Source organism: Hyla sarda, chromosome 2, assembly GCF_029499605.1.
Source record: "Hyla sarda isolate aHylSar1 chromosome 2, aHylSar1.hap1, whole genome shotgun sequence".
Taxonomy (NCBI): Eukaryota; Metazoa; Chordata; class Amphibia; order Anura; family Hylidae; genus Hyla; species Hyla sarda.
The window spans coordinates 69,583,767-69,604,823 of NC_079190.1; the positions used below are offsets into that span (position 1 = coordinate 69,583,767).

The 21,057-nt window shown below is 43.2% G+C and overlaps 1 protein-coding gene across 6 annotated transcripts in view; it reads left to right on the forward strand.

Moving 5' to 3' along the window:
• LOC130358578 (mitochondrial ornithine transporter 1-like) overlaps window positions 1-21,057 on the forward strand; it is a 42,014-nt gene that overhangs the window by 15,758 nt on the left and 5,199 nt on the right. For all 6 annotated transcript variants that reach the window (XM_056562005.1, XM_056562009.1, XM_056562008.1 and 3 more), the window contains exons 4-6: window positions 9,710-9,847; window positions 10,929-11,101; window positions 15,784-15,942. In XM_056562005.1, the coding sequence (XP_056417980.1) occupies window positions 9,710-9,847; window positions 10,929-11,101; window positions 15,784-15,942 (470 nt within the window). The remainder of the gene's footprint in view (window positions 1-9,709; window positions 9,848-10,928; window positions 11,102-15,783; window positions 15,943-21,057) is intronic.

The window sequence follows — 21,057 nt, forward strand, 5'->3', positions numbered from 1 at the left end:
AGATATGAGGACGGGATATGGGGAATAAGGTCGAGATATGAGGTGGGGATATGAGGTCGGGATATGGGGACGTGATATGAGAATGGCATATGAGGTCGAGATATGAAGTACAAAATATGAGGGCAGGCTATGAGGTCTGAATATGAGGGGATTTGGGGTTGGGATATGAGGAGGGGATATGGGGGTCAGGATTTGAGGACAGGATATGAGGACAAAAGCTTCCTCCTTTGTTGCTTCCCCCCCCCCCCCCCCCCCCCCAAGGATAAGGTAGGAAAAACCGGGCAGCGCCGGTTACTCAGCTAGTTAGATATAAAATATAATGTTCACCATCTGCAAGGTATACATCACACACAATCACAACAGTAGTGTCTCCAGGAATACGTATTTATATATATATATATATATATATATGTATTATAGTATACAAAAAAAAATCACTTCTAAAAAAATATGCAAAGATAAAATATTTACAGTCATGGACATTAACGTTGGCACCCCTGAAATTTTTCAAGAAAATGCAGTATTTCTCACAGAAAAGGATTGCAATACAGAACATAGACTGGGGGGAGGTGTTGTCAAATACTGATACAGAAGGTAAATGGGACATCTTTAAATCAACTCTAAATAACTATACAGCTAAATATATGCCAAAGGGGAACAAATATTAACGATTAAAACTAAATCCTATATGGCTGACAAATGATGTTAAAAGAGCAATAAACAACAAAAAATAGCCTTCAAAAAATTCAAATCTGATGGGTCAGATATAACATTTAAACAGTACAAGGAGCTTAATAAAATCTGTAAAAATGTCATAAAAACAGCAAAAATTCTAAATGAGAGACAGGTGGCCAAAGAAAGCAAAACTAAATATTTTTTTAGATATATAAATGCAAAAAAAAAACAAGGACAGAGCATGTAGGACCCCTTAATAATGATAATGGAGGTTGTCACAGGCGATAAAGAGAAGGCGGAGCTACTGAATGGGTTCTTTAGTTCTGTATATACTATGGAAAAAGGAGCTGACATTGGACAGGTCAGTGCTGGTAACACATCATATAATGTACTGAACTGGCTTAATGTAGAGATGGTACAAGGTAAGTTAGGTAAAGTAAATGTAAGCAAATCTCCAGGGCCAGATGGATTGCACCCAAGAGTTCTTAGAGAGGTAAGTTCAGTAATATCTGTACCCCTGTTCATGATATTTAGAGATTCTCTGGTGTCTGGTATTGTGCCAAGGGACTGGCGCAAGGCGAATGTGGTGCCAATCTTCAAAAAGGGCTCTAGGTCTTCCCCAGGAAACTATAGACCGGTAAGTTTAACGTGCATTGTGGGTAAATTGTTTGAAGGACTTATACGGGATTACATACAGGAATACATAGGGGATAATTGTATTATAAGTGATAGCCAGCATGGGTTTACTAAGGATAGAAATTGTCAAACCAATCTAATTTGCTTTTATGAAGAGGTGAGTAGAAGCCTTGACAGAGGAATGGCTGTGGATATAGTGTTTCTGGATTTTGCTAAAGCGTTTGATACTGTCCCTCATAGACGTCTGACAGGTAAGTTAAGGTCTTTGGGTTTGGAAATTTTAGTTTGTAGCTGGATTGAACACTGGCTCATGGATCGTACCCAGAGAGTGGTGGTCAATGATTCGTACTCTGATTGGTCCCCGGTAATTAGTGGTGTACCCCAAGGTTCAGTACTGGGCCCGCTGCTGTTTAATTTATTTATCAATGATATAGAGGATGGTATTAACAGCTGTTTCCATCTTTGCAGACGACACCAAGCTTTGTAGCACAGTACAGTCTATAGAGGATGTGTATAGGTTACAAGATGACTTGGATAGACTAAGTGTCTGGGCATCCACTTGGCAAATGAGGTTCAATGTGGATAAATGTAAAGTTATGCATCTGGGTACTAATAACCTGCAGCATCGTATGTCTTAGGGGGGATTAAACTGTCAGAGTCACTGGTAGAGAAGGATCTGGGTGTACTTGTAGATCACAGACTACAGAATAGCATGCAATGTCAGGCTGCTGCTTCCAAAGCCGGCAGGATATTGTCATGTATCAAAAGAGGCATGGACTCAAGGGACAGGGACATAATACTCCCCCTTTATAAAGCATTGGTACGGCCTCACCTGGAATATGCTGTTCAGTTTTGATCGCCTGTACATAAAAGGGACACTGCGGAGCTGGAAAGGGTGCAGAGACGCGCGACTAAACTAATATGGGGCATGGAACATCTTAGCTATGAGGAGCGATTAAAGGAGTTACAATTGTTTAGTCTTGAGAAGAGACGTTTAAGGGGGGATATGATAAATGTATATAAGTATATAAATGGCCCATACAAAAATATGGAGAAAAACTGTTACAGGTTAAACCCCCCCAAAGGACGAGGGGGCACTCCCTCCGTCTGGAGAAGAAAAAGTTTAGTCTAAAGGGGCGACACGCCTTCTTTACCATAAGAACTGTGAACTTATGGAACAGTCTACCTCAGGAACTGGTCACAGCAGGAAAAATTAACAGCTTTAAAACAGGGTTAGATACATTCCTGGAACAAAATAACATTAATGCTTATGAAGAAATATAAAATCCCATCCCTTCCCCAATATCGCGCCACACCCCTACCCTTCAATTCCCTGGTTGAACTTGATGGACGTATGTCTTTTTTCAACCGTACTAACTATTTAACTATGTTTTGCTATACACGTTTATTCTCTTTGTGTGTATTGTAACTAAACCAAAAAAGGGAGGAATAAAAGCAAATTGGACATAATATCACACCAAACTCCAAAAATGGGCTGGACAAAATTATTAGCACCCTTTCAAAATTGTGGAAAAATAAGATTGTTTCAAGCATGTGATGCTCCTTTAAACTCACTTGGGGCCAGTAACAGTTGTGGGAAATATAAAAATCACACCTGAAAGCAGATAAAAAGGAGAGAAGTTCACCTAGTCTTTGCATTGTGTCTGTGTGTGCCAAGCTAAGCATGGACAACAGAAAGAGGAGAAGAGGACTATCTGAGGACTTGAGAACCAAAATTGTGGAAAAATATCAACAATCTCAAGGTTACAAGTCCATCTCTAGAGATCTAGATTTGCCTTTGTCCACAGTGCACAACATTGTCAAGAAGTTTGCAACCCATGGCACTGTAGCTAATCTCCCTGGGCGTGGACGGAAGAGAAAAATTGTTGAAAGGTGTCAACGCAGGATAGTCCGGATGGTGGATAAGCAACAAGTTCCAAAGATATTCAAGCTGTCCTGCAGGCTCAGGGAGCATCAGTGTCAGTGCAAACTATCCGTCGATATTTAAATGAAATGAAACGCTATGGCAGGAGACCCAGGAGGACCCCACTGCTGACAGAGACATAAAAAAGCAAGACTACATTTTGACAAAATGAACTTGAGTAAGCAAAATCCTTCTGGGAAAACATCTTGTGGACAGATGAGACCAGGATAGAGCTTTTTGGTAAAGCACATCATTCTACTGTTTACCGAAAATGGAATGAGGCCTACAAAGAAAAGAACACAGTACCTACAGTGAAATATGGTGGAGGTTCAATTATGTTTTGGGGTTATTTTGCTGCCTCTGGCATTGGGTGCCTTAACCCCTTAAGGACTCAGGGTTTTTCCGTTTTTGCACTTTCGTTTTTTCCTCCTTGCTTTTTAAAAATCATAACCCTTTCAATTTTCCACCTAAAAATCCATATTATGGCTTATTTTTTGCGTCGCCAATTCTACTTTGCAGTGACTTTAGTCATTTTACCCAAAAATGCACGGCGAAAAAAATTATTGTGCGACAAAATCGAAGAAAAAACGCTATTTTGTAACTTTTAGGGGCTTCCGTTTCTACGCAGTGCATATTTCGGTAAAAATTACACCTTATCATTATTCTGTAGGTCCATACGGTTAAAATGATCCCCTACTTATATAGGTTTGATTTTGTCGCACTTCTGGAAAAAATCATAACTACATGCAGGAAAATTTATACGTTTAAAAATGCCATATTCTGACCCCTATAACTTTTTTATTTTTCCACGTACAGGGCGATATGAGGACTCATTTTTTGCGCCGTGATCTGAAGTTTTTATCGGTATGATTTTTGTTTTGATCGGACTTTTTGATCACTTTTTATTCATTTTTTAATGGTATAAAAAGTGACCAAAATACGCTTTTTTGGACTTTTGAATTTTTTTGCGCATACGTCATTGACCGTGCGGTTTAATTAATGATATATTTTTATAGTTCGGACATTTACGCACGCGGCGATACCACATATGTTTATTTTTATTTTTTTTTACACTGTTTTATTTTTTTTATGGGAAAAGGGGGGTGATTCAAACTTTTATTAGGGAAGGGGTAAATGACCTTTATTAACACTTTTTTAAAAAAATTTTTTGCAGTGTTATAGGTCCCATAGGGACCTATAACTCTGCACACACTGATCTTTTACACAGATCACAGGCATGTATTCACACGCCTGTGATTAGTGTTATCGGCTCTTGACTGCTCCTGCCTGGATCTCAGGCACGGAGCAGTCATTCGCCGATCGGACACCAAGGAGGCAGGTAAGGGCCCTCCCGGTGTCCGGTCAGCTGTTTGGGACGCCACGATTTCACCGCGGCGGTCCCGAACAGCCCGACTGAGCAGCCGGGTCACTTTCGCTTTAGAAGCGGCGGTCAGCTTTGACCACCGCTTCTAAAGGGTTAATACCGCACATCGCCGCGATCGGCGATGTGTGGTATTAGCAGCGGGTCCCGGTCGTTGACGAGCGCCGGGACCGACGCGATATGATGCGGGATCGCGGTGCGATCCCGCTTCATATCGCGGGAGCCGGCGCAGGACGTAAATATACGTCCTGCGTCGTTAAGGGGTTAAATGTGTGCAAGGCATCATGAAATCTGAGGATTACCAATGGATTTTGGGTCGCACTGTATAGCTTAGTGTCAGAAAGCTGGGTTTGCGTCCGAGATCTTGGGTCTTCCAGCAGGACAATGACCCCAAACATACGTCGAAAATGTACTTCAATCACCCAAATACAGAGAACGGTCACATATGAGTATTGGTATGGGCTGATCCATCTGACCAAATAGAGGTAGAAGGTGTGTTTAGACAAGAAGGCAACAAGAATGGAACCCAGGGATACTGAATCCACGTTATCCACCCGTGTTACAAAAAGTGACTATTGTAGTGAAGTGAGTGCTAAGTGTACTAAGTACTGGTAATGTAATTATAATAATAAAGTAATATCTATGTATACTCTCATGTTGATAGATAATTAAATATACATAATAGGCTATACTATGTACTGATGAATTTGATACCATAACATATATGAGTGCATAAATAATCATGTGTAGTGACTACATAAGAGAATGAATATGATAAATCAAGATATAATAAAACTGTATGTGAATGGTGACTGCATATGTGATCCAAAATGCATATATAAGTAAGCCACTCATGCATAGTCGGCACCTCAGGACGCATCTAACTTAAAATTCCAAGAAATCGTCCTGTGCAACCGTGGCATCTTGAGTCCGTCCTTTGCTAGCAGGAGCGCTCTACAAATTCCCCACTTTTATGTACCTATTCTTCCTCCATTATTCCGTACCCTAGAGGAAACGGATAGGGAAGATAGAGCTGCATACTACATCCTCCGTTCTCCACCCATACCTCCCAACAGTGTTGGGCTTGCACTGTTGCACCCTCCCAGCAGGTTGGTACAACACATTAGGTGAGGTGGTGGGTCCCCTTTCCCTTTTTTATGGCGATATCACACGAGAGACCGCCCCTTTTTTTGTTCTTTTTCCGTTTTCTAAAATGCATATATGAAATTATGAGTGACTGAATATGCATTTGTGATTACAGTGGTGATTATGTAAAGTAGTTAAGTAAATATTAAGTGGCTTTAATAAATTAAGTCGTGAATAGTGTATTGGAATATGATTAATATGTGAAAAGTGACTAAATGAGTGCATGACCATGTGTAAATAAAGTAGATGACTATATGAGATAACTATGTAAATGAAGGTGAGTGTGATGAATCTATATGTGAGTGAAGGGTATATGTATCTATGCATATGTACACATATGCACAGGCAGGAACTGCAGTGCACACGTGCACCTACATACACGCACACGTGCGTAGCTACACTGTGTCACAGCAACCCCCCTAAAACTAACACTAAAACCACTACTTACCTGTGAAAGCATTCAGATCAATGATCACTGAAGTCCAGCCTTGTATCGATGAATAACACAGCCACAATGGCCTTATCATCTTCCTGTTAAGATATAGATAAATAAAAACATACAATAAACAAAAATCCTGAAAACAAAAGATCTTCATTCAATCCATCAGGTGAGACCGTTCCCAACTCCAATAATAATAAATCCATCTGGATTCTACTTGTAAAAGGCGATTCGTGGTAGGTCCTCCCCTAATATTATTAAAGGAAAACTCCTTTAAAACTCCCCCCTCACTCACTAACCAGCAGTACTGGCTGGTAGTGCGGGGGATGCTGATCAGCGTCCCTCGCACTACCAGCCAGTGCCACTGGTTAGTGCGGGGGGGGGGGGGGAGAAAGCTGACAGTTTTCCTTCAAGGATCCGTTCAAGGCCAATAACTTGCAAGCTGTTGGGGCGCCCATGATGATAATCCAAAAAGTGTCCAGCAACGGAAGTAAGCACTTTTCCATAACTTTTATCCCGTCTCAGAAATGCAATAGTTGAATTGTGTTTCTGCAGCCGTTTCCTCAATTGTTGCCCCATCTGGCCCACATAAACTTTCTTACATGGACATACAATGGCGTAAATGATTTGTGTACTCTTACAGTTCATGTATCTCCTTAGTTTGTATTCTCTGTTATCTGCAGGATTTACAAAAGTACGAGTTGGTATCATATACTGGCACACAGTAAAGTTTCCACAAGGAAAGGATCCTGCATGCCTTATGCCCGCTCCAGTACGTCGCATTGGCTTCTGAAAGTGACTTTTGGTCAACAAGTCCCTTAGGTTGGGGCCCCGTCTTGGTACCAAAGCTGGTTTCTCTGGGGCCACAGCCCATATTCTTGCATCTGACAGTAAGATGTTCCAATTTTGTTCTAATATATATCATACATGACCCCATTGATTTTTGTATGTGGAGACAAATCTCATCGTCTGATGCTTTTACGGGAACCGGTGCTAGTAGGGATTTTCGATCTGATGTCTTTGCTCTCTGGAAGGCTTGGGGAATGGTTCTTTTTGGATAACCTCCTTCTCTGAACCTCTTGGTGAGGTCACTAGATTGTTGTCTAAAATCATGATTGTTGCTACAGTTCTGTTTCACTTGGAGCAATCGTCCTGTCGTTGTGCCTTGTAGTGTATGAGAGGATGGAAAGAAGAGAAATGGAGAAGACTATTGGTTCCCATTGTCTTGCGATATAGTTAATTTCCAAATGTCCCTTGGCTATACTCGTTGTAGATCCAAGAACTCCACTGAAATTGAAGAAATATTAGTTGTTAGGAAAATGTTGAGATTGTTATTGTTCAGGGAGGAAATAAATTCAAGACATTCCTCGTCAGGCCCCTGCTACAAAAAGAAAATGTCATCTATAAATCTGAACCAGTGTAAAACATGTGTAAAATATAGCGATGGATACATGTGCACCCCCTCCCACCACCCCAAAAACAGATTGTTACACCCATCGCCATACCAGAAACTTGTAAATAAAATTGTCCAAAAAAGTAAAAAAAGTTGTTGCCAAGAACAAAATCCAGGAGTTTAATGAAAAATGAGTCAAAGTCAGCATCCCCCCTCCCCTGTTTCTCTAGGAAGTAAGTCACCACTTGGACGCCATCTTTGTGGGCAATGTAAGAGTCCAGTGACTCAACGTCACACGTTACCAATAGCACGTTTTTCGGCAATATCATTTCCTGTGTCATTAGTATTAGGTGCATTGAGTCCCAAATATATGATGGTAAAGATACAATCAGGGGCTGCAATGAAAAATCAATAAATGTGCTAGCTTTTTTGCACATACTACCAATTCCCGATATGATGGGTTGTCCCGGCGGGTCAATGATATTCTTGTGGACCTTGAGCAGCATGTAAAAGGTCGCTGTGCGGGGTTCTCATACCTTCAGAAATTCATGTTCTTTTTTTACTGATTATCCCAAATTCTTGTGCTGCATCCAGTATATGCAAGTATTTTTTCTGAAAGTAATCCATGGGATTGGAAGGCAGTCGTTGGCAATATTTCTGATTATTCAGTTGCCTCATAGCTTCCTTCATGTATAACTCAACTGGCCACAGGACCACATTACTGCCCTTGTCGGCTTCTTTTATCAAGAATTCTTTTAGATGTGCCGGCACTATAACTTACTTATACGCTGTGATAACAACTAGGTAATTATTTGTCATACCCCGTTATAATAATCTAATTACTTATTTATATGCTGCTGTTAGAATTTACCTATGGAGCCTATGTGTTTGCAGGAGATTAATATTTTAATGCCGGCTCACATGCGCTCCAACAGATACAGGGTGCGCATGCGCATAGGAAAAGCTGGTGTCAGGATGTGATGGGCAGTTTACATGCACTTCGTGTGCGCTGTATGCATACCATTAATCATGTGCACACAGTGCATGCGCATATACACGCATATATGCGCATGCACAGTGCATTCGAACAGCTGGTGCCAGAAGTTAGGTCATAACATGGACCGAAAGTGATCACAGTATACCGCGATCAATGGCGTTCTATGTCTCCCATCTGCAAGGTATCTTTAATTATCACAGGTATATAAAACATGGAGGGATAAGTTGTAGCACAACACCCCTGAGGAAGTCGCCTTGGTAGCGACGGAACTCGTGGAGTCCTCTGTGGCCCCGTCCTTGTCCTGTACCATATCTAATTCAGCTTCTCCATCCAGTCTGGGACGCTTGCTTCCAACGCATTTCTTATGATTGCAAGTATCAATGATGGGATTGTGGCAATTTTTTGTTGATTGTTTATCAGCACTTTACCATTATTTATTCCCTGTATAGTCTTGTTCCTATCTGTGCCTATATATTTATATATGTATTTTCTGTATGGAGTAGATCACTGGTTAATATATTAATAGGACGGTGCTCATGGCTCCTCCCTAGGATTGTGCTCCGGCTCCTAATGAGCCAATTTTAATTGTTTCTGTTTTTCTTCCCTCAATAGTGCAATATTTTGTAGTGTCTGCAGGAGGTTGTTTGTGTTTAATAAAGATTTGTTTATTGACATTGTTATTTTTTGTTGTGCTGCTGTTATTTCAGTGTTGCTTGTTTTCTTTTTTTCTAAAATTCTCAACCTTTACATGTTTTTAATGTGATTGAAAAAACGGCCACTAGGTGGCTCTGTTCTGTTCCCTGCGCAAGTCAAACAGTTAGTTTGGTCTCCTCCCGGGCCTGGCAGGAGACTAAACTCAGGAAGTGGCGAGGTACAGCTCTCACAGGCTTTAGTGACATCATTGCGCTTGCTGGGGAACACCCACTCTCTCCTGCCGGGAGCTCTCACAATGTGAGCAAGGGGAAAGGTATGATACAGAGCTTTTTAAAGCTTGGAAAAAAAATTGAGATCATGAGGGGTGTTAGGAGTAGTTAGGGAATATAATCTGAGTTGATATAGAAAATAAGGTTTGATGACAGGTACTCTTTAAATGATCTTCTCCATGTGATTGTTTACAGTGATCTCCAGAATGCGGCAGCAGGGTCATTTGCCAGTGTTTTTGCTGCCATGGTTCTGTGCCCAACAGAGCTGGTGAAATGTCGACTCCAGGCCATGCATGAGCTGCAGGTGTCGGGCAGGATAGCACATGGACAAAAGTAAGTTGGAAGTTAATACAGGATACTAAAGATACATATAGATGTCAGATTACAGCAAAGGTTTGCATGCAGATACGTCTCAGGCAGATATCATCATTACATTGTTATATAACATTTTATTCAATTCCAAGACTTCCTTCTTGGTTTGGTATTTATTTTGTCAATGAGTGTATTGCTAGGACTAGATAAATCAGTTATTCTAATGTAGGTGACCTGCCACAGATCAGAACCATAGGTGGCTTTTTATGTGTCTAAACCATCACTATGTAAAACATTTCTCCTTAGAGTGATATACAAATGTGTCTTGAGTTCCTTTTCTATTCTCAGACTTCAGGTTAGTGCCACTGAGTAACCTGAGATATATGCTAGGAAAGCAATACTTCCCAAATTCCATTGAAATGACTGTGATTGTTAAAGGGGTCCCCTCCCATAGACTTGCATTGAGGGAGTGTGATGTCACGACCCTCGCAGCCCGCACCCAGTGTTTGGAGCTACATTTTCAGACACTGGTGCAGTGGAGTACCCCTTTAATCAGTGTATCCCTCATAAGCAGACTGTCAGACATGACTCTAAACTATCTGGAAATGGGAGAAATTATGTAGATCAGCACTTGTTTATTGAGCCTCTCTAAAGGCTTGGCCACTGTGTGGAGTGGACCACATGAACACTAAACTGCTTGTGCAGCCCTTTACTGCGGTTATTCATTGGCTGCACATCCCATATTACACGGAGATGTGTGCAGCTGACGAACAAGGATTTTCCAGCAGTTTGTGATCAGCTGTCATACAAGCATTGGCTCGATTTTTGGCTGATCGCTGGCCCTATTACATATGGCGATATCGGCCTGTTCAGCTGATAATAGCTACATGTAATAGGGCCCTAAGGTAGGCACTCAATGAGAACGTTCATGCCTTGTTGTTCTGTTGTGTGACTGTGATATCTGCTCTCTGGACTTTAAGAGCCTTGTATGTATAATATGTGCTAATAAGTAACCTTACTCTCACTGCCAAATAGTGCGTATTAGCTTTTTGGTGTGAAGGCTTTTTTTCCATCTTGCATGTAATGTGTCTCCTTGTGTCAGTACAGTGTGGTCAGTGGTGAAAGGCATTGTACAAAGTGATGGGCCCCTGGGCTTCTATCAAGGTCTGACAAGCACAATCTGCAGAGAAATGCCGGGATATTTCTTGTTCTTTGGTGGCTATGAGTTGAGCAGATCGTTCTTTGCTTCAGGCTTAAAGTCAAAGGATGAGCTTGGTAAGTACAGGTCATGTGTAGGGGCTTACATGGATATAGGTCATGTGTAGGGGCTTACATGGATATAGGTCATATGTAGGGGCTTACATGGATATAGGTCATATGTAGGGGCTTACATGGATATAGGTCATATGTAGGGGCTTACATGGATATAGGTCATATGTAGGGGCTTACATGGATATAGGTCATATGTAGGGGCTTACATGGATATAGGTCATGTGTAGGGGCTTACATGGATATAGGTCATATGTAGGGGCTTACATGGATATAGGTCATATGTAGGGGCTTACATGGATATAGGTCATATGTAGGGGCTTACATGGATATAGGTCATATGTAGGGGCTTACATGGATATAGGTCATATGTAGGGGCTTACATGGATATAGGTCATATGTAGGGGCTTACATGGATATAGGTCATATGTAGGGGCTTACATGGATATAGGTCATGTGTAGGGGCTTACATGGATATAGGTCATATGTAGGGGGTTACCTTTACATGGATATAGGTCATATGTAGGGGCTTACATGGATATAGGTCATATGTAGGGGCTTACATGGATATAGGTCATATGTAGGGGCTTACATGGATATAGGTCATGTGTAGGGGCTTACATGGATATAGGTCATATGTAGGGGCTTACATGGATATAGGTCATATGTAGGGGCTTACATGTATATAGGTCATATGTAGGGGCTTACATGGATATAGGTCATATGTAGGGGCTTACATGGATATAGGTCATATGTAGGGGCTTACATGGATATAGGTCATGTGTAGGGGCTTACATGGATATAGGTCATATGTAGGGGCTTACATGGATATAGGTCATATGTAGGGGCTTACATGGATATAGGTCATATGTAGGGGCTTACATGGATATAGGTCATATGTAGGGGCTTACATGGATATAGGTCATATGTAGGGGCTTACATGGATATAGGTCATATGTAGGGGCTTACATGGATATAGGTCATATGTAGGGGCTTACATGGATATAGGTCATGTGTAGGGGCTTACATGGATATAGGTCATATGTAGGGGGTTACCTTTACATGGATATAGGTCATATGTAGGGGCTTACATGGATATAGGTCATATGTAGGGGCTTACATGGATATAGGTCATGTGTAGGGGCTTACATGGATATAGGTCATGTGTAGGGGCTTACATGGATATAGTTCATATGTAGGGGGTTACCTTTACATGGATATAGGTCATATGTAGGGGCTTACATGGATATAGGTCATATGTAGGGGCTTACATGGATATAGGTCATGTGTAGGGGCTTACATGGATATAGGTCATATGTAGGGGGTTACCTTTACATGGATATAGGTCATATGTAGGGGCTTACATGGATATAGGTCATATGTAGGGGCTTACATGGATATAGGTCATGTGTAGGGGCTTACATGGATATAGGTCATGTGTAAGGGCTTACATGGATATAGGTCATATGTAGGGGGTTATCTGGATATAGGTCATATGTAGGGGGTTATCTGGATATAGGTCATATGTAGGGGGTTATCTGGATATAGGTTATATGTAGGGGATTACCTTTACATGGATATAGGTCATATGTAGGGGCTTACATGGATATAAGTCATATGTAGGGGCTTACATGGATATAGGTCATATGTAGAGGGTTACCTTTACATGGATATAGGTCATATGTAGGGGCTTACATGGATATAAGTCATATGTAGGGGGTTATCTGGATATAGGTTATATGTAGGGGATTACCTTTACATGGATATAGGTCATATGTAGGGGCTTACATGGATATAGGTCATATGTAGGGGCTTACATGGATATAGGTCATATGTAGGGGTTACCTGGATACATGTTATATGTAGGGTCTTACCTGGATATACAGTAGGCCATATGTAGGAGTGGGGGGGGGGGTTACATGGATATAGGTCATATGTAGGGGTTACCTGGATATATGTTATATGTAGGGGCTTATCTGGATATACAGTAGGCCATATGTAGGGGAGGGGTTACATGGATATAGGTCATATGTAGGGGTTACCTGGATATATGTTATATGTAGGGGCTTACATGTATATACAGTAGGCCATATGTAGGGGGTTACATGGATATAGGTCATATGTAGTGGGTGTTACATGGATATAGGTCATATGTAGGGGGGGGGGGGGGGTTACATGGATATAGGTCATATGTAGGGGCTTACATGGATATAGCCAGGCTGGGCATCTGCCACATATTAAGGCTTGGTTACATGAAGTGTCAGGTAGTTGTCACTAAACAAGACATTTATTTACAAGGAGCTATAAATATAAATGCATACATTAAAATTAGAACATATCCTTCATGAAAACTGCAACATGTTAATAAATGTGTCTGAGCAGTAGGTCCCATTAAATGGAATCTCTCGGCTGTATATCATGTTTAGAGCTGCAGACATGGGTAGATAGTTGATAAGGAGATAAAACAATTGATACCTGTCTCTTAGCTTATGGCTACTTATAAAATCATGTCTTTCTCCTAAGCTCAAGTGTCATAGTGGCCTGGCTAAGCTACAGTATGTGCAGTTACTGGTGGGCCTTATTTTTTTTTCAACACTTAAAGGGGTACTCTGGCGGAAAACAAATTCTTTCTAGTCAACTGGTGGCAAAAAAAACAGATTTGTAAATTACTTCTATTTAAAAAATCTTAATCCTTCCAGTACTTATCAGCTGCTGTATACTCCAGAGGAAGTTCTTTTCTTTTTGAATTTCTTTTCTGTCTGACCACAGTGCTCTCTGCTGACACCTCTGTCCATGTCAGGAACTGTCCAGAGCAGGAACAAATTCCCATACCAAACCTCTTCTGCTCTAGTGTTACGCCGAGCGCTCCGGGTCCCCGCTCCTCCCCGGAGCGCTCGCAGCGTTTACCTGCTCGCAGCGCCCCGGTCAGACCCGCTGACCGGGAGCGCTGCGATAGTGTCCCTAGCAGGGATGCGATCCGCCATGCGGGATGTGCCCGCTCGCGGTTCGCATCCCAGCCTGCTTACCAGACCCGTTCCCCGTCTGTACAGTCCCGGCGCGCGCGGCCCCGCTCCCTAGGGCGCGCGCGCGCCGGCTCTCTGCGATTTAAAGGGTCAGTGCGCCGCTGATTGGCGCCTGGCCCAAATTAGTGAAATCACCTGTGCACTGCTCTATATCACTTCACTTCCCCTTCCCTGTATTGCTGGATCTTGTTGCCATTGTGCCAGTGAAAGCGTTCCTTGTATGTCCCAAGCCACTGTTCCAGACCTCCTGCCGTTGCCCCTGACTACGACCCTTGCTGCCTGCCCTTACCTTCTGCTACGTCCGACCTTGCTCTTGCCTAATCCCTTGTACCGCGCCTATCTCAGCAGTCAGTCGGGGTTGAGTCGCTATCGGGTGGAACGACCTGGGGGTTACCTGCCGCAGCAAGTCCATCCTGCTTTGCGGCGGGCTCTGGTGAATACCAGTAACCCCTTAGACTCCGTTCCCCTGGTACGGCCCACATCATCACCCCACTGACACAGAGGATCCACCACCAGTATCCTCACAGTACCCGGATCCTGACTTCTAGACAGTTGAAATCTGAAATGGACAGAGGTGTCAGCAGAGAGCACTGTGGTCAGACAGGAATGAACTATACAACTTCCTCTGCAGCATACAGCAGCTGATAAGTACTGGAAGGGTTAAGATTTTTATATTTATAATTTACAAATCTGTTTAACTTTTTGGCACCAGTTGATTAGAAACATTTTTTTTCCACCGGAGTACCCCTTTAAGACCTGAGGAGACCTGAGTACGACAAAAGATTATTGGGACCATGGGAAGGTGACTGCTATAAGTGAAGACTAATGTTGCAGCCCAGCAACCCCATGGTATCATTATACCTAGGAAGGACTATGTCTCAAGTTAGATGCCTGGGTGTTAGTATATAGTTGTAGATCAGAGTAACCCAGATGACCTCTCTATTGATGATCATAGAGGCAATATATTAATATAAATATATAGTAAGTTCTTACCACTGTCTGCAATGTGTCTTTAGATATCTGACTTAAAGGGGTACTCCGTTGGAAACATCTTATCCCCCATCCAAAGGGTCCCCCACGATCTAACATCTTATCCCCTATCCTTTGGTTAGGGAATAAGATGTTTTCAGCGGAGTACCCCTTTAAGGTAACCACACATGCAGTATCTGGCAGCCGAACACTTGTTCAGCTGATGACTATGTCTCCTGATACATTTGTATGTTAAGCTCAGCAGAGCATTCATGTGTTCTGAAAGGGGAGGTAAGTTGTCACCATACAGCTCTGGTGGCGGCTTATGCTTGCCAGAAAAAAAGGATCATGCCGCTCAAGTTGGAAGATCCCACATACATATTAGACTGCCAGCAGCTCTTGAGTTCAGTCTACTTTTGTATTAATGTGTATTGGCGCCTTTAAGCTGGCCATAGGCCGACAGTTGTCCTGCCATACAACTCCATATACATGCATGCTTGGTTTGCCAGAGAGTGCATGATTATTTAAATATTTGCATTAATGCATTATCAGGCTGGCATTATAGACAAATGTTGGTTGAAGGGCCCAGTTTGTGAGTTAAGCTGGCCATACACTTTAGATACTGTAGCAATCCAGTCAAACATACTAATCCAGTCAAACTGGATACTATTTAGTAATATGTCCTTTCTATCCTAGGTCCAGTTGCCCTGATGATAAGTGGTGGATGTGGAGGGATCGCACTGTGGCTGGCTGTGTACCCTATAGACTGTATCAAATCTAGAATTCAGGTTCTATCGATTACAGGAAAAGAAGCTGGTTTCTTGGGAACTTGCTCAAGCATTGTGAAGAATGAAGGTATGAGGGTCCCTATCAGTAATACAGATCACAGTGTGTATGAAGTGATGCATATCGGCATGGAATCTCCATAGAGGAGAATAAGCAGTAACTTGGGTCTCTCCATGTGGCAGTGTCATGAGGTATCACTTTTTTAGGATCAATAGCAGCTATGAAGTGTCCTCACAAGATCACATAAACTTTGTGGCCTGGTTTACTTGACCGAACAACCACAGACAAACCAAAGATTGCCACGTGTACTATAAACCAGGGGCTGGAGTATTATAACGTACCTTCACTGGGCAAAGCCAGAACACTTCGAAGTATATAGTTTAACATTTTAATGGGGTTTGTCCAAGAAAGACAATCATCACCTATCTGCAGGAGAGGACCCTTGGGGGCCCGACGACTGCGACCCCAGCTCATCATAAAAATACAAAATGCATGTATCATGATATTGCTTGTAATAATGGGGGTCCCCCCCCCCCCCCCTGGTTTAATAGTGTTGGACAGAAATGTGCACTGCCGCTTTATTCAACTCTATGGGTCTGACGAAGCTACCTGAGCACTGTACTCATCTAGAGTGCCAGTCTGACCAATGCTCCAGTCAACTAGAGGGGAGCAAGCGACCCCCATTATCATGATAAGTGGGGATCATAGCAGTCAAACCCCATCAAGTAGACATTTATCCACTGTCCTTCTTATAAGGGATGAGTGTCTTTGTGGGCAGACCCCTTTAATGTTACAACATGCAATGCTATCCTAAGGAATTCTTTACTTTGAACTTTGTGTTAATGGTTTAAGAAAAGATCTGGCCCATGGGCAAATCGTGCCATGCTTAATGTGGAAGAACTTCTTGATACAAGTATTTCTTAGTTTTTGTAAAAAACATTGGACACTCCCGGTTCCGGCGTGGGCATGTGAGGAGCGCAAGGCAGGAGCTCCCGCACCCCGGACCTCGTACCCGGGCGGTACCGACAACCAAGAGGGGTCCTTCCTCACTCACCAGTCCCTCAGGGGTTCCGGGGCCCTCGGAGAATGTGGGAAGCACGCAGCTTCTCCGCCGCCAGCAGCAGGAGTCGCGGAGCTCCAGTGGCCGCACATGGCCTCACAGCAGGGGACGACATCTTCTGCTCTGCGGGACACAGCAGAGGACACAGCGAACCTCCCGCTTGCTGCCAGAGCTTTTGAAGGTACGCAGCGGGATCAGACACCAGGGGCTGTGACAGGTTACCCTTCATTAGGCAGCTCCAGGAGAAATAAGGTGCTGCTCTATCTGCCAGAATATGCTCCTGCCACGCTACATAGAAGAACGGGCAGTTTCTCCGTGCAGCACCGCCACGTGACACCCCTGCAGCCGCCTCCATCATTGCGCTAGGTCAACACTGTGTAGGCTACAGTATTACTCAGGAGCTGCTGAGGGTGTCCAGGGACTCTTTCTACTCTCTTTTAAAGTTGCAGTGGTCTTACTACCAGACTTTGCCAAACTGAAATAGACCTCTGTTATGTCAGTGAAAAGCTGGAGGATCTGGAAACCATATCTCGCCGCAACAATTTATGAATAGTGGTGATTAGTGAATCTATCCCTCCTTCAGACCTACAAGACTCTTGTCCTTACACATAAATGCAGAGTGGAGAGAGCACATCGAGTAGGAAGGCTTCAGTCAGGCCCCTCCCAGGCTCGACAGGGCGAGGATTTGCGCCCCCGGCAAATCATACTCAAATTGCTGGACTATAATGATAAAGTGGAGCTCCTGAGGGCTTATAGGAAGCGCTCCTCCCCACTCACTTTCCGCAACAAGAAAATATTGCTTTTTGAGGACTTTTCAGCGGAGGTTGCCAAACGCCAGAGGGCCTATAGTAAAATTTGTTCAGAACTGTTCAAAGCCAAACATCGCTTTCAACTCCACTACCCAGCCACATTTAAAGTTTTCAGATCAGATGGCTCCTTTTCTTCTTACCAGACCCCGGCCGCAGCGGAGGTAGCCTTACCGGAGCTCTTGAACCTGTCCGTGCCACCCACTCTTCATCACGTCACTATCCTTCTCCCAGAGACCGGGATGGCCCTCCTCATCATTCTTCCAGACGCAGGACCAGCTGCACAAGATCTCCGGTGGACTCAAGGAAACAGCGCAAGTCGGTGGGGAGACGCAGCAGGAGTAGGAGCAGCTGTTTATTGGCTCCAGACTGAGCATCCTCTACGTGACTGTCCTAATTTTTTTAATGTGGGGATATGCCTCTCTTGCATAGTTTCCATTCCTATTGACCGAAGAAGCACCTCTTTAACTGTCCCAGGGGAACATTTTACACTGTTCCTTAGGGGTTTATTGTCATTTATTAGTCATTGTACTGTATGTAATGCCAAGTGTCTTTACTCTTTGTTACAGGTTTTGTTACACCTCACCTTGGCGGCTCCTTCGAAGGACTGCCCAATTATGTACTCCTCTTGTTGTTACAGGGTGGTGGTTCGATAATCTCTTCCGGTCATTAGTTTCCCCGTGTTCCACTGAGGCATCCCCTTCCTATAGGTACCTGTCTAGTTATAGTTGCTATAGGATTCTCCTGGAGGCTTCTCTTTCCGTATGTATTATTCCCCTGTTGTTTAAGCCCAGTTGGTTGGTTTATGTCATGGGGTCTGGGGTAAAAGTTCTAGCCGCCCACATGTCTGAAAAAAGTCCTTACCCAATTTAGATCCGCCCTTATTCTATTCTGGGGATGGGTCTGTCTGGGGATTTTTCTGTTTTTGTTCTTGCCCTCTCTCAGGTTGTCTTTGTATGTTTCTGTGGCTATGCCAATCAGGTACATGCCTTCTGTTTGTCTACAGTAGATTGAGGAATCTGTAGAAAGAAGCCCCGAATCACATTTTAGATGACATTATAGGAAATGAACCCCAGAGAAGGTCAATCTCTGATTTGTATTTAGCCTTCCATAACCGTCTCCTAAAACTTGATCCTAAACATGTATTCCGGACATGGGAAAGATGGACAGGGGACACAGACATTACTGATGTAGTGTTGAGCGGGTGGGCAGCTGTTTGGAAAAACGTTATCAATGAAAGGTGGAGGGAGACATATTTCAAGTCGCCCATGCTGCCCTATATGGCTTCAACGTCTTCCCGGATAGGATCACTCATTGCCATAAATGTAATACCCCACTTACAAACCTGTATCATGGGATCTGGCTGTACCAGAAAGGAAGAGAGGCCGGCACAAGCGGTTCCAATAGGCAGCACAACGAATGATCGGTATGTGGATAACCAGCGCTATGGTGGGGATACAGTCCTAAGAAGGTCCTGTGGTGCTCTCCCCCAAAAAGTGTAAGCAGCAATCATTGGCAAAGATGAGAATTGAAAGAAGGGGCACCCACGAGTCTTCTCTTATCCAGACCTTTATTCATTGGTTAACGGCAGCAGGGACACCAGGCAGATCTTTATGCTAAGCTGGACCAGAGACAGGTCTCTGGTCTGGCTTAGCATAAAGATCTGCCTGGCGTCCCTGCTGCCGTTAACCACTGAATAAAGGTCTGGATAAGAGAAGACTCGGGGGTGCCCCTTCTTTCTCTTCTCATCTTTATCATGGGATCTGGGAGTGCTCACACTCAGCAATATTCTGGTGTCTTATACAATCGTACATATGGGATGATTGGAAGTGCGGTTCCCTTTTACACCGCAATCGCTCCTATTTCACCAGTGGCGCCCATTGGAGAGAGGAGGGGGAGGGGGAGGAGAGGTTTCCTAGGTTTGTCCACATAGTTCTTTTATTTGCCGTGCGTTGTCTATTTGCTAAATGGTTAAATACTACCACTCCAGATTTGCCTATGCTGATTACCCAATTGAAATAGTTTCTAGTAGACCGCTTGGATGCCGAGAGGCATTCAGAAACTGGCACTAAGCGTTTTTTCCAAAAATGGAAATCCTTTATTGTTACTCACTTTGACTCTCAAGAAATCGTTGAGATTGTGCGACCATTTAGATACACCACCTGGTACAATGTGGAATCTCTGAGAGGTTCTCTAGGGGCGCTAAGACTACTGGATACATAATACTAAATACAGGCTGACCATTTCTTTTGAGCATTGTGGCTCTTGGTTCGGATCCTCTGGGAGTCAAAGGAGCACCCGCAGGTATACAGTGATGCTCTTGCAGTGAGGAGTCGCACTTTCTGCTTGTTCACATGGTAGGGGGTCAGGGGGGGGGGGGGGGGTGATAAATCTGTCTCCTCATCGACGACACATATTTTATTTTTTACTTGAAGATGTCAGTGTGGTGGCCGATATCACTTTATTCTAGGATGCCTCAGTGCACTTTCATGGATGCTGAGACACTATGTTCTTTTCTACTTTCTGTTTGGGGGGAGGAGGGGGGGGTTATTATAGGGATAATGGTACTTGTCACTGGTGAAGAAGCTTTATGCGCTTTTTACATTCTCTGTGATGCTGTGTTCTCTTCCTATGCTCTTATGCATCTTGTTCCACTGTATAATTTTGTGTTATGTTTACTGTTTATTGAAAATTGTTTAATAAAAATATATATAAAAATAAATAAAATGGCCGTGGTCACACGATGGAATTTCCGAGCGGAATCCAGTGAAAAAATTCTACTCAGAAATTTTTAGAATTGCAAAATTATGCTGCAGAATTCTATTGCTTTCTATGGGATTCTGCTGCACCAAGCATATGGTGGAACTTCCGCTGCGGAAACATCTGCCAGGGAAATGCCTATTCTGGTATCCACCAAAAGAATTGACATGTCAATTATTTTGGCGGAATTCGCTTGGAAATGCATTGCTGTCTATAGAGATGGCGCATTTCTGGGCGGTCCTAGCACTGCTATATTCTGCAGGCACCCACTATTTGCGGAATGTTTTCCAGGCGACATTCCTCAAATTTTCCAGCATATGAACATGGCCTTAGAAGACCACAAAGTGTCCACTGCTGAGACACACAATGATCAGTTGTCATCTGTGGGAAAAACTGCCAGTTAGTGTTTAATTTCACTGCAGCGCCACAACAGGGGAAACTAAGTATTACACTGTAAACATTCAAGTCAATGGCTTGTCTGGGAAGAGTAGGACGGAACAGGTCCTCCAGACACTCATTGTAACTATTTTATGTCTTAGAGGATCCTGATCAATGCAT